The sequence below is a fragment of the Tympanuchus pallidicinctus genome, unplaced genomic scaffold (genome assembly GCF_026119805.1).
Source record: "Tympanuchus pallidicinctus isolate F22 unplaced genomic scaffold, pur_lepc_1.0 scaffold25, whole genome shotgun sequence".
Lineage (NCBI taxonomy): Eukaryota > Metazoa > Chordata > Aves > Galliformes > Phasianidae > Tympanuchus > Tympanuchus pallidicinctus.
Genome location: NW_026294742.1, coordinates 4,266,045 through 4,279,812, shown reverse-complemented (window position 1 = coordinate 4,279,812; position 13,768 = coordinate 4,266,045). Strand labels below are relative to the sequence as shown.

The 13,768-nt window shown below is 44.8% G+C and overlaps 1 protein-coding gene across 5 annotated transcripts in view; it reads right to left on the bottom strand.

The window, feature by feature from the left end:
- Window positions 1-446: 446 nt before the first annotated feature.
- Window positions 447-13,768, bottom strand: part of ADORA2A (adenosine A2a receptor) — a 30,489-nt gene continuing 17,167 nt past the window's right edge. For all 5 annotated transcript variants that reach the window (XM_052690010.1, XM_052690011.1, XM_052690014.1 and 2 more), the window contains exon 3: window positions 447-6,454. In XM_052690010.1, the coding sequence (XP_052545970.1) occupies window positions 5,494-6,454 (961 nt within the window). In that variant the 3' untranslated portion in view covers window positions 447-5,493. The remainder of the gene's footprint in view (window positions 6,455-13,768) is intronic.

The window sequence follows — 13,768 nt, the reverse complement described above, 5'->3', positions numbered from 1 at the left end:
CCGGCACCTCTCCACAAAGCAGGGCCTCCAGTGAGGCCTCCAATCCAGCTGCAAAGTGAACGGGAAGAGAAATGAGCAGTAGCTGATGGTTATCTGGTGAACTTTCATTTCAACACTTCCCAATTCCAAATGCTCCTGGATCGTACAGACTTTCACTAACCCCCTATACTCATTTAGTAGCTGCCAGCTGTGAAAAGCTGGAAATTATTCCTGCTGCATTCTGTCAACATTGCTCAGAATTGGCCTGAGATGCACCAGTAGCATCTAGATTCACTGCTTCCACTTCCAGACTACTGGGTCCGTCACCGTGTCCATGCTGACATCTTTAATAGGTAGTACCAGGGAAAAGAGCTCTCTGGAAGAACGAGCCTATGGAAAAAGCTAATAAAAGAATAATAAAACGTTCATAAAATAGACAGATCTCCCTTGAACAAAGACACTCATGCTCACTTTTACAAATATATTTTATTATTTTAATGCTTATTAAGAAATGTAACCAAGACAGACTCAGCAGCACCAGTGGCTCCTCACTGCCCAGCAGTCTGATGACTTCACAGATATTAAAACTTCACAGGTTCAAGAAAGAAAACAAACTTTGGTCAATGCACTTTAAATACATATGCATGCACAGATTCTCCCACCCCTTTCCCTCCCCTCCCACTGGTAACTGACAAACAGAGGGAAAACAACAATTATATTCATAAAACATTTAAATTAAGAGAGTAAGTGTTTCTTAGTGACAGCATGTGCAGCAGGTGTTCGTAGTGTCTTGGCTGACAGACCACAGAGACAACCCTCCAAAGAAATGGGGGCAGGAACACCAGCTCCTGAGACAGAACAGGGGAAGCATAGGATGTTCTCAGATCAACAGGTTCCAGTCTTGAATGCAACACATTCTTGTGTTAAGAGTCCCAGCAGATGAATAACACAGGAAGCTATACAGAACACTGCCTCATTTAGGGTTTAGTTGCCTTGTGCAAATCAGGAACTGGTGTCGTTTTAGTTACTCTGGATGTGTTTTACTGGTAAAAAAAGGTCAGACGCTCAGGGCCAGAAAGACAAAGCTCCTCGGTCTGTCTCAGAGCAATCTGATGCCCAAAACAAATCAGGAGAGAACTATTAGGCAGCTGATGTACCAAACACCTCTAGAGCATTCTACAGTTTCAATGCATCACAGCTGTTAACTGTATGCTTGTCCTTCCCACAAAGCAGGGCTGAACTGATTTTCTTAGGGGTAGGATGGTGTGCGCGGGGTGATGCTCGTGAAGCAGAAGGGCTCATTTCACCTGATTGTGCTTATGAAATAAGCATCTGAAAATGAGATAATCCAGAAAAAAACATCTCTTCCTCAGTCACATATCAACCACACAAAGTCAATCCCCTGCAGTTATCAGGGCAAGGCTGCCCCTCTGCAGTGACCCAGGAGCACCATAACACTATAAATCCCTTCCAGAGTCCTTATTCAGCCATTTCCACTCCTCTGAGGCTATCAGTGCAAACCTCAGCTCTTTCCAGCACATTCCTGCTCTCATGATAACCTCCCAACACATACCCTACAAATCTTCCTTCTACATCAAGATTTCCCATCAAACCCTAACACCCCAGTCTGTTCCCACACCTTAAAGACTTTCCTATGCCCTCCAGCATCTCCAGAGTTTCTTTTCAATGAAAGATCAAAGATTCAGAGTATTCCTTGTAACTCCCAAATCTGTCTGCACAATAAACTTGCTAGCAGCAGCTAGGACCAGTGGCAAGTCCTTTCTATTTACAGTACCCCAACTGTCCTGCCATGCCCTCTGTAAACCGGTATCAGCCTCACAAGTCTCCTTCTCATCTCAGTTGGCTCCATTCATAAGCAGTAGTTCAGGCTTGCACAGAACTCTGAGATACTGCCGATCCAAAAGAAAGCACAGAACAAAATTCTAAGTGCATTTATTTGCTCACACAAAAAAGCAGTGCCCTACTGAGGAAAGAGACCTAAGAACTCCTCATGATAAAATTGCTCCTGGCAACTGATCAGAATTTTACTTTCTCCCAAACCCTATAAAGCAGACAAACCCTGGAGCCTAGTAGTCTCAAGGGAATGGTGAAATTCATGGAATGCCCTCTCACCAAATGAGGCACTGCATCCCTCTATGGATTTTGAGTCATTTTTAGTAACATGTTCCAATTCAATGAAATTAGTCTCTTCTTACCCCAGCTGTTACTCTCTGGACCCACTGCACCTTGGATTCCTAAGGAGATCTTCTCTATCCTCTCCTGATGGTCACCCCATTCTTCCCTTTGTCTTGCACCATCTTTGTTTATCCAGAATAGCTATTTCATCAGCTAAATCTCCAGCTGGAAGGAAAATGGGAATATGAGTAAGGGAAGTTAGGAAAAAAATGTTAAATTTTAACTTTTCAAACTTGCTCTGTATAGTTTGGAAGAGGTGCATTTCTCAAGAGTGGAGAGCATATTTTATTCATGGGATTTTAAAACTTCTTTTTCAATACAAGGAAGGAAGCCTTGAAATCATGAAACAAGAATTCCAAAATTCTGTTCAAAAGGCTCACGCTCCCCCCCAGCAACTTCAGAAACATCTTCTGAAGGTCCATCTCAGACATATGTTTGCCAGAAGGCAGGCAGCATGTGGTGCAATTGCCCTCCACTCCTTCCTGTGACTACAGACTTCCAATTCCATACAAAACATGCTGCCTTCTTACAACCACTGCACATCCTCCTACACACATCCCCTGGCCCTTTTTCATTTGAAATCTAGATCACTAATGTTGAAAGGGACTGGATACAGTTGGGAGACAACTCAAACAGCCACAGAAAAACTGGTTTCAGGACATCTGGAAACTCTAAGTTTGCATGGCAATCTTACTTTGGTTGGGCAGGATAGTTTTCCAGAGGGACAATCTTAATTTTGTCACATCAACATAGATCAATTCAATTCCTGTGGCAACCAAGCAAGAAGAATCCACAATTGAGTGCGAAGAAGCTCAGGAAACAATAGAAAGCAACCAACCTACATCAGCTGTTGAAAGTCTGATGCAACGTGGCATAAAACATCCCTTTACAATGACAACTAAAGCTCAATAGGAGACACTTCTGCACTTGCCTGTGTTCCAGCACATGAGCTATACTGGTATTTTCCCACACTTCCTTCCCTGCTCTGCTTCTTTGTGAACCTAATTGTTATTGACATGAATACCGGATGTAATCTTGTGTTATTCTTAGAAACATTTCAGCTCCCAGCTGAGGCCTAAAGAGATCAGATCCCCGTTTTTCAGACTGAATTCCTCTGCTGCTGTTTCAGGAGGCCAGAGGAGTCATCCTGCACAGAGCCGACAGAAATATTCCATCAAGGAAGATAAAGAGCAACAAGATCCCAAGGCACCCTGCAGAGGGCCTGCCTACAGCATCAGTCATAGGGAAACGGTCATGTATTTGCTAATGGTGCTAGAGTGATAATCCACACCTCTGATGTTAGACTATGTGGTAGAGCCATGCCAAGAAAGCAGCAATTCAATTAAACTGTGAAGTCTACTGTTCTATATAGCTGCCTGTCCTTCTGCTAAGGATTGTGGTGACAAACGCATCCTCTTACCCAGCTTACAGTAAGCTTTTTGCTAGCCAAGAGCAGTCATGTACTTTGGACACATTCAGTATTATAAACCACTCTTCACCTTCATTCAGACAGACTGGAAAAAAAAGAAAACTTTCTTCAAGTAAAACTTAATTTTCATTCTAATAATTCACAATATTTAAAATAAACATGGACAGAGAACACACAAACCTAGTGTGCCATTCTCCAAATACAAAAATGCAGCTCCACTTTCCTTCCTAAAAATGAGATTATCTGGGTTCTGAAATGTTAGTGGAGAGACACAAGGAGGAGCCAGGGTTGGAGGCTGACACTTCTGATATTTTTAGCTAAGGAAAAACTCTTGATCCTCAGAACTGCCAGACTTCTAACTTTCTAGTAGGACCATTATTGCCCATCTCCCTGGAAGGCTGATGGCAAGGGGCATAGAGTATTTGTCTGGAAAACAAAGACTGGAAAATATTTAGGTAGAATACAAGCTAACATGGCACTCTGCTGCCCTTGAGCTACCACGGCTTCATAGGTGATACAGAAAATTACTAAGCTGCTGTGAAACTCCTCTACGACAAATCGTATCAGTGCATACCTTTGCTGTAGCAGATTTGCCTGCTCTCTTACACACACTACTGCAGTTTCTAAGCAGACTTCTACTAACACTGACTGCTTCCAGCTCCTCAGAGTATCTTCTAACCAGACAGACTGAGATCTGTTGGCCTCTGCACTGCTGGGACACATCAGGCTTCACAGCAAAGCACATCAGGAAAAAACTGAAACCACAGGAGAAAAAAGATGTTCAGACTGAGCTGGGATTCCAAAAGTAAGTAGGTATGTCTGTCTCATCCTGTGTCATTCCCCACCCTGCCTTCCCATCAAAAAATAAAAAAAATGTATCCCACAGACTTTTGAGTGAGAATGACAACTTCGGACCATGGAATTAATTTGTACTCTGGGAACCAGGGCAGGCACAGACACAGAGGCAAAAGCAGTAGCCAGACAGTGCCCACCAGCTTGCAGATACCTCACACCTGATGATTCTCCACTGCACCTCAGGGCAGGGCCACCCCTGGTGACGAAGACCATCCATGCTCTAGCACCAAGTCCTGCTGACTGTCCTTTTGCTAAGGGAACTCCATATTAGTCTCAGTTTTCATTATTTGTTGGATAGAGTGGAGAACTATGAGGTTACATTTGTCTTGTGCATCTGGAACATTGAGTGCCCAGGCAATGGATATGAGTTCTTGTTCATCTTTATAACTTAACACAATGGAATCTAATCAAGACAAGAGAAAACATCCGAGCAACCTGTTGCACTATAAGCTTTAAAAACATGAACTGAAAGACAAAATGTCATGGTCGAAGGTATCCAAAGCTCCCATCAGGTAAATTCCTTTCTTGTCCAGGCAGCTGATGGCATCCTTCCTGACCAATAGATGTTGCTATCTTCCTTCCATTTGTTGCAGGGCCAAAGAATTAGATGCTCCCCCTTGTTGCTCTTACAATCAAGTGAATGCTTTCAGCCATGGTTTTATTTCTGTTGGTAAAGACAGCAAAACAGACGTACAACCACAGACACACCGTATAGCGTAATGTCACGATATGCCCTGCTTCAGCAGTCTCCCAGTGCTCAATTTGGAATGCCATCTTTGACCCTGTCACTGCTCTTGGTGACAGGCCATCGATGGTTTACATGTCCCTCCTTTCTCAGTCTGTTTCAATGGTCTCTTGGCTTTTTCTCCAGTCTAGTATTTAGGATTGCCACAAATGTCCTGGGTGAGGACCCCTTCCTCCACAGTAACTTGAATACGTGTCTCTCCCCCCGCCCCCCAGCCTCATCTTCTGCCGTGGCAGAGGCTGCCCATGGAAAATAAAATAATTATACCAGGAAGACTGTGAACGATTCATCAGGAAACATCAGCTGCTGCAAAGGCTGTGCTTTCTAGATCTGAGAAAGATACCTGGGCATCTATTAACTCTTCATGGTGAAGCTCCCTGTTCACACATGCATCTGAGAGAATCCCATTTTTGCAGGAACGTGGGAGATGCCCATTTGTCTCCATGTCCAGAGCACTTCCATTCTGGTGCCATTCCAAGACAGCTTTGCATTTGTTTAAGTCCTGCTTTTCAGGATCCCTGTGGATCTCTCCATTGGTGTACACTTCTAACGCATACTCACTGATTCGTATGCTGGCGTTCTCTCCATCCCCACCATGCGTGGAAGTCCTAATGCTGGCTGCTCCCGCCTTGAACTGCTCCTTCCTTCCCAGGATATGCTGGCTGATGATTTTACGGAAGGTGTATCGGAACTCCCTGATTCGGTAGGCATAAATTAGAGGATTAACAACCGAGTTGGCATGAGACAGGATAATGGCTAGATACATCAGCCAGAGGGGAGCATGGGCACAATTTGGGCAAAAAAGGGTGAAACAGTTAATAATATGTAGTGGAAGCCAACAGACTGCAAACAAGCCAACAATGATGGCTAAAGATTTGGCCGCGTGGACTTCCTTCTGCAAAGTGGAACGTGAGCGTTCCCCATGCACCATCTTGTTCTCCATCTGCTTGAGCTGCCGTCGAGCTGCCATGAAGATTTTCAAGTAGATGCCAAACATGAGGAGAAGAGGCAACAACACACAGGCAAAAAAGTTGTAGTAGACCATGTACTCCATGGTGACCACAGCCTCAAAGAGACATACCACCATACTGTTGCTGCAGTTGATGGGAGAGGACTTATTAGCACCCAGCTCTTCAATCTGGGAACGCTTGTGCCACCCTAGCATTGGTGTCAAGCCAATGATGAAAGATAACACCCAGCAGATGGCAATGATACCTTTGGCTCGAGAGCCTGTCACCAAGCCATTGTACCTGTAAAGCAGAGGAAAAAATGAGAATTACACCAGTGTCATTCAACAAGTCCTTGACACCCAGACAATGGTCCAGTATCCTAGAAAGAAGAAAACAGCAAGAAAGGCATCTATTTCTTCAGCCATGCCTTTGAACTGCTGTGTAGAACCCACCCAGCCTAGGATGGACTCCATAGTGACACTGCATGCCATCTACTTTCCTCCTTGCTCCTTTACGCAGTGGATAGCCTACAGAAAAGCAGGGAAATTAAAATGGTTCATTCCACCATGTCACTTGGTCATGCATGCAGATCTTGCAGCCTGAATAACTGGCATCACTGTTCTGACCCTTGGTGGTGAAGGCCACTATGGCTCCTCTGCCAAAGGCATAGAGATGGCTCCTCCATTCTGCCAAGGAAGCAGGCTTCTGGCACAGAATTCCTATGTCTGTCTCACCATTAATCCATCTGTAAGCCAAACAGCACCAAAGGACTGGAGGCACAGTGCCACTGGCCCCGTAACCTAGCTGGGTTCCAGGGAAAATCTATTGCTGACTGAGTTGCAGAGGTCACGCTGACATTCCCCTGCACACTACCTCACTTTGCTCCTGCTTTCAACAAGTCCTGCACCACCAGCCTTCCTTAAATAACTGAGACAAGGCCAGCAGTTTTCCTCACCAGCCCAGCAAAGCTGACCCCATATCTTTCTCATAAAATAGGAGTTAAGCTAAGGAGAGTGCTCTGACCACAGGTATACTGTGGGCTGCATTGCACACACCAAAAGCAACCTCAGTGATGAAGATACTGATATACCTAGCTCAACTCAGAGCTCCTAGCAATAAATCCACCAAGATCTGTTGAACAAGACAATAAGCAACATGGTAAGAACCTGACAGGGCAGCCAGGGACCTTTGTTTGTTTGAAATATCAGCCAGTTCCCAAGGCCTCACAGGTTACTGCGAGTCCTGAGCTGACTCCACCAGTTCTTCTCTCTGAAAATGTAAATCAGGGCAACAGTTTAACATTTCAATGCAATTTCCTTTACTTGGTAACACTTAGCATAGAAAGTAGATGGCTGGATTCCCACATTGTCCAGTGTGGGTCCCACACTGCATTTGACCCCATGTGTCTGCAATTGGACCACAGTAGCTCTGGGCTACCAGTGTTGTTTACCCAGTTCTCCTTCTCCCTCTGTCTCCAGAATTCTCTCAGCAAAATAAACATTAAAAATAATAATAATAATCTAACCAGCCACAGAAATCTTTCCATCCCTCAATGAGATAGCCCCTCCCACAGGTTCATGCTCCTATCCTAACACCAGTTCAGAGCAGGGGAAGGGGGATGCTGCTTTCCTCAGGCACAGCAATGAAAGGTGATTTTGCCTGTACTTTAAATCCCTGCTGGTGGGCTCTGGAAACAACCTGGCTGATAAAAAACCTGGCAGGCTCCATCCTCCATTCCACAGCTGTATTTTAAAATCAGAAAAGGAGGAACAGCTGAAGAAGCCAACCACAATTCCCGGCACTCAAAATACACTGAAATTCACCTTCCAGAAATTACAGAGGGATTCAGTTGATCCTGGGACATAAAAAGTTCCCTCTAGCAAGAGGTGGATCCTACTCAGTGCCTATAGGAGGCTGAGAGCATGGATGCTAGCTGAGAAACTGCTTACATTCAGAGCTAATTAACACAGCGAAACAGCATCTGTGCTTTGAAAAATACCCTTGGGGAACAAGAGGTTGGCCAAAGGCACTTGGAGCTTTGGAAAAAAAAGAAGAAGAAAAAAAAATCACAAAACCCTCCAGCCATGGAATTGGCTACATCTTGTCAGAGGAATTTTGAAATTGTGCAGCTGTTATCCCACGACTAGAGATGTCCCATCCCTTTCACTAAAAATACATTCATCATCGCTCCAGGCAAACAACTCCCCTCCGCTCCACTCCAGCTTCTCCCTCCTTCTTACCCTCTGGGGATTCCTATGCAACAAACTTTACAAGGCTTAGGAACAGCACTTAACCCAAGCAGCCTTCTGCTTCCCAGCTGCACTGTACCAAGTTGGCAGTGCTATCAATTTATCAGTACATTTCTATAATGCTCAGCATCTCCATGGGCTAAGAGCAAAAGCTCACAACACCATGTGTAGCAGCTCTCTGGGTGTCTTTCTGGCCCCCAGGCCAAAACTGCTGCCTGTACCCACAGTGCTGTACAGCTCTGGATGATAAGGTCAGGGCTTTCAGGGAGCATCATGCAATTTGAGCTGCTGGCATCCTGATGCAGGAGGTGCAACCCGCTGAAAGGAGATGCTCACACCTACAGCCCATGCTCCTGCATAGCTGGACAATGACTTTGTAGCGTGTCTGATGTGTCCAGACAGCACTGGATTGCCTGTGCACAAGCAGTTCTCACACTTCCTGGAAATACTGGACTTGCTACACAAACAACAACTGCTGGTGAAACTGCAGGCACAGAGAACACGTGTGAAGAGCAGAGACACTCAGGGTGGAGGTGGATGTGGGGTTGGGGTACCTGGCTCCTCCATAAAGTGCAAATACCTGCAAGCATGGATGTTTTCCCCCAGATAATTTTGCCTGCCCTGCTGCTCTCCCACCAGCAAACCAGTGCATTGTCTCCAGGAGAGCAGCTGCTCTTGTGAATGCACAACTCCCCTATGCTGCCTAAATTAAATTGGCTGAAGATGTGATACCTTATGATCCCCCACCTTAGCTCTGCTATCAAAATAATGACTAAAGCAGAAAGTGTAGCGCATCACCTGTCTGACCTGTAAGTCTTGAAACAGGGTGGAAGGCAGAGCTGGTACAAGAATCACCAGGTCCTCAGATAGAGGTTAAAATCCTTCCATACATTGTGTGATTTATAGCTGGTCTAACTCATCATCCCAGCTTCTGCTTGGTGTGCTGCTTGTCTTCCAAACTCAGCCCTGGCTGACAGCGTGACTCCCCTCAGCCAAAACTCCCCACCACATGCAGAACTCACATCTGCCACTGTCACTGCATCGCAAAGCGACGTGCTGCACGTGGAGGGCACTGCACTTCCATCTGAATTCCAGCAGTGCTCAGTGCTTCTGAACAACTCACTGCAAACACTGTTCACTCAGCACAGTGCCCAACAGCCCAGCTGCAGGAGGATATTCTAGCCTTGTAACACATATCTGAAAATGAGAGATGCTGACAATCCCAGATCACTTAAGAAATCTTAGAGCAGGATATCAAACCCAGACCTTCCCACATACCACTCAAACAACTATTTCCCCAAATTGTCAGTTAAGGAACATCGTCCCTTGTTACCTGAAGATACCTGATACTGGTACTTAATCATGCTATGGGGATGGGATCCCACAGCCAGGCACAGGGCTCCGAGCAGTAGAAGCAATGGCAGTGGGCAGGCACTGCTCTTTTGCTCACAGCACTACCAGTTCCAGACCACAATTTTGGCAGCAGCAAGTTCCACCACACACAAAGCCATAGACAACTCATGCTGCTCTCAAAGCCGTGCCCGTGGTTGTAAGAAGGAGAAAGCAAATTATTATTTTGTATTGGGCTGAATCTGCTCACAATCTATTTGACAAAATATGAGCGCTTGTAGGAAATGCTTGGCATAAGGTCAAAAGGCTTATGGTGAGCAGGGAAAGAAGCAAGTGGGTCAAAGTGGCAATAAAACATTAAACCACTGATTCAGATACTCATCTACGACCATTTAAGAAAGTCAGCTGTCTCCAAAGTACCTTCCTTCAGAGGACAAGGTCTCCACTTCCAGCTCCTGCAGTTGGCACCTCAAGACAAGCGCATGGATTTACGCCACAGGCCCACACCTGAAGCCAGCACATGGAGCAAGCAGTAACCTGAGAAAACTGTTCTGTTTAGTTGCAGGAAGAAACACCTTCTCTCCTTCCAGTGCATCAGAGCTACCTGTCCTTCAGCACGGGAACCTGGGCACCACCAGTGCATGCACAAGAGCACGTGGCTGGGCACGGTGCCCTCGGAGCATTTCCTGGCACCAAAGAGCCTGGAAAGTGGCAATTGTTCTTGGCCCGTGACTTCATCCCGGAGCTCAGACTCGCAGCCAGTTTTGTTTCAAACACCCAGGGGTTTTATATCAGTGAGTGCAGGTTTTCAGGTACCTGCCATGCTAGAGACAGTTTGCATTTAGTGCTACACAGAACAATGGCTTGGCCTCACTTCCTTGGGAGTGCTTTGTTGCCACTTTCAGAGAGCTGCACTCTCTGAGCCACTTACAGAGAGCTGGCAGGATTCAGCAAATGTTTGAGAACTTTTTTTTTGAAATTCTGCAAAATGTTTTGATTATTTGACAATTAACAATTTTTTTTCTTCTATTTTTAAAAGTTACCTCTACATGCCTTTCCTCACTGCCATTCCTTGGGGAAGGTTCTTTTAACCACAGAAAAATCATTCCAAACTTAACACCAATTGCTTACTGAGGTGTCCAAAACCAAGCAGAATAAGAAATCGCATTCTTCTGCCTCCTTAATGCTTATGGCTTATTTGTGTGGATGTACACAACTACACAGATATCCATCGAGGTGCATGGTTGCCTTAGGACAAATTGGGCATGGAACAGTTAAATGAGGAGAAAAAATAGGTTTGGTGCTTTCCCCCCTTCTCCCCCCATATAGGAAGGAGACCCCGTTTATTTGTAAGAGTATTTATCTAAATTAATATCAGGAGTGTCTGATGTTACATTTCTTACTCTCTGAGGGGGAGAGAAGAGGTACTCTCCTCAAAGGTCTTCCCATTAAAGAACACAAAAGTGTTGCATTTTCAGTGGGAGAACTTTCCTTCCATTGGTTTGATGCATATTTGAGACAACCAGGTATTAGAAAGTAAAAGGTGAGATGTGAGCAGTCTGAATCATACTGCTTCTCCCTCTTGGGCTAATAGCTTTCACTTTCTCAGCATGTCAGAAGCTATAAATCTAATGTTTATTCACCCATAAACTCTTCTGAGGAAAACAGAATTGACAACTTCTTCCTTCCCTTTGTAAAAGGACAAACTAATAGAGGACGAGGAGGAGGAACCCACAGATCTACCTGTTGGTTTCTGCAGCCAATCAACTCCACTGCTTCTGGGCTGAAAGAGGGTGTGCTCTGTTATTTCTAAAACAAAACAGTGAAACAGGTAGAGTGCCCAGTGCTGGGCGAGTCAGAAAGACTTCTTCTGAAAGATACTCTACTTTGGCTAGTCCAGAAAGTTAAACTTTAAAGATAATATAGCTGCAATGCCAAAATAATAATAATAAGCAGAAATCCAGATATTTAAAATCCCTTTCCTGGAAAGTCATTCTCTAACCATATGAATGCTTAAACTTTCAGCAAAAGTTTCCAGAGTTCATTTGCACGAGATTGAAGACATTTCACCTTTTCACAGCCAAGTCAGATGCAAGCTACCAAAGGCTGCTCTCCATGTGCTTCCTTGTGCATTTATTATCACACTCATTTGTGAACTAAAAACATTTGTCAGTAGAAACACAGAAAAGTGAGAACAGTCCAATTTATAGGTACTAACACTGATAGTTTTCCTCCGCAATGGAATAGACTCTCTTCTTACGACAACACAAAAAGTAGACCGTTAACACAACTGTAAGTTTGGAAATCAGCAATTAACAGCAGCTGAGATGAGCCTTCAGGAATGACTATGCTGCACTGGTCCACATGGAAAGGTAGAGCAGGGAATGGGAGATTTATGTTAACCAACGTAAGTGCTGGGTGAGCAATGTATTCAGAATGGACAAAACTAAACTAGACAGGCTGGCAGAAAGAGATTTAAACTCAACAGGAGTGAGGATAACCAAAACCCCCAAGCTGAGAGGACAATAGTGAGAATTTTGTTCCATTTTTGCAGTCGTATTTATTACTCAACAGGATAGGAAGTCTCTCCACTGGTGAGAGCATGCTGCGTCCTCCTAAGGACAAGATGGGAAACAAGGGGGTTCCTATGCTCTGCCAGCCTTGGTCTCTCCCAGGGCTTCCTCTGCATCTCGAGCTTGCTGAACAACACTCAAGCATTGCCACAAAGCATTCAGACCCAGCCCACAAACACACTGCTGTTTTGCACCCAAAGGCAGATGTATCCAAACACAGTGCAGAAGGCTGAACTGAGTAACAGCCCCTGCACACATACTAAAACTCCTCCTTGTCCCAAATCCTCCCTGGCTGCACACCACGTTTCAGCTAGTCACATCCAGTTTCCAAACTCAAGTATTTAAATCATAGAATCATAGAATGGCCTGGGCTGAAAAGGACCACCATGATCATGAAGTTTCAACCCCCCCTGCTATGTGCAGGGTAGCCAACCACCAGACCAGGCTGCCCTCTAAACTCCAAAGTGGAGACCATAGAACAACCACCTTCAAGGCTGGCATGGGGACAAGCCCTTCTCTTGACCTAATGCAGGGGTGCCCAACTTTTTTGGCCTGCCTGGGCTGCATTGAGTGAAGAGGAATTGTCTTGGGCTGCATCTACATATGTTGCTCCGAAAGTAATGCCTCCTGATTATTTCAATGGAAAATACTGCTGATATGAAAAGCACAATAATACTCCCTGATAGAACAACTTCTCAGCTACAAAACACTATTTTTACCATAGGCACCATCATTAGCTGCTCATTCTTCCTAGCCATGAATAAAAGCCTGTATGCTATGCCCATAAATATCTGCACCAGTGGAACAAACCCACTGTCCTTAAACTTCATAAACATCCAGCAAGTATCAATGCATATCAATGGGGGCCATTTTTTTCTACATGGAGGAATCCGATTCCACACCTTTGTTTCATTCACACTTCCATGCCAGATGCCATTTGTCACAGTGCCCCTCTGCTGCCATCTGTCACACAGCAATGGAATCAAACAGAATATTGGTGGGAAGGTTTATTCTCTATGGCCATCCCACCAACATCTGCCTCTGACATCACAGGCCAACATCATTAGGATGCCCAACAGGAGGCCTTACTTTTGGAGCAGCCTTTATAAAATATACAATATGGGTAATATATAAGTAACAAGACATTTATCTCTTACATTTTAATAGAAAGAGAGCAACAAATGCATAAAACTAGTGGGATATTTGGCCTTGTTTTTCTGAAACTAACTGGTTCAGTGACAGTGGCTGCCAGTCTCAGTGAGCTCTCAAGGTGTCCATCAGAGATTTTTGATGAAATATTACTCCTGCGCTTCATCCTTGAAAACAGCTGCTCATAAATGTGTGTACTGCCAAAAGAGGATGACATGAATAAGGCGTGGTTGTGAGGGATATTTCTCTCTGATAAGAGAGGGCTTACAGAAATCCAGTAAAGAGACATGATC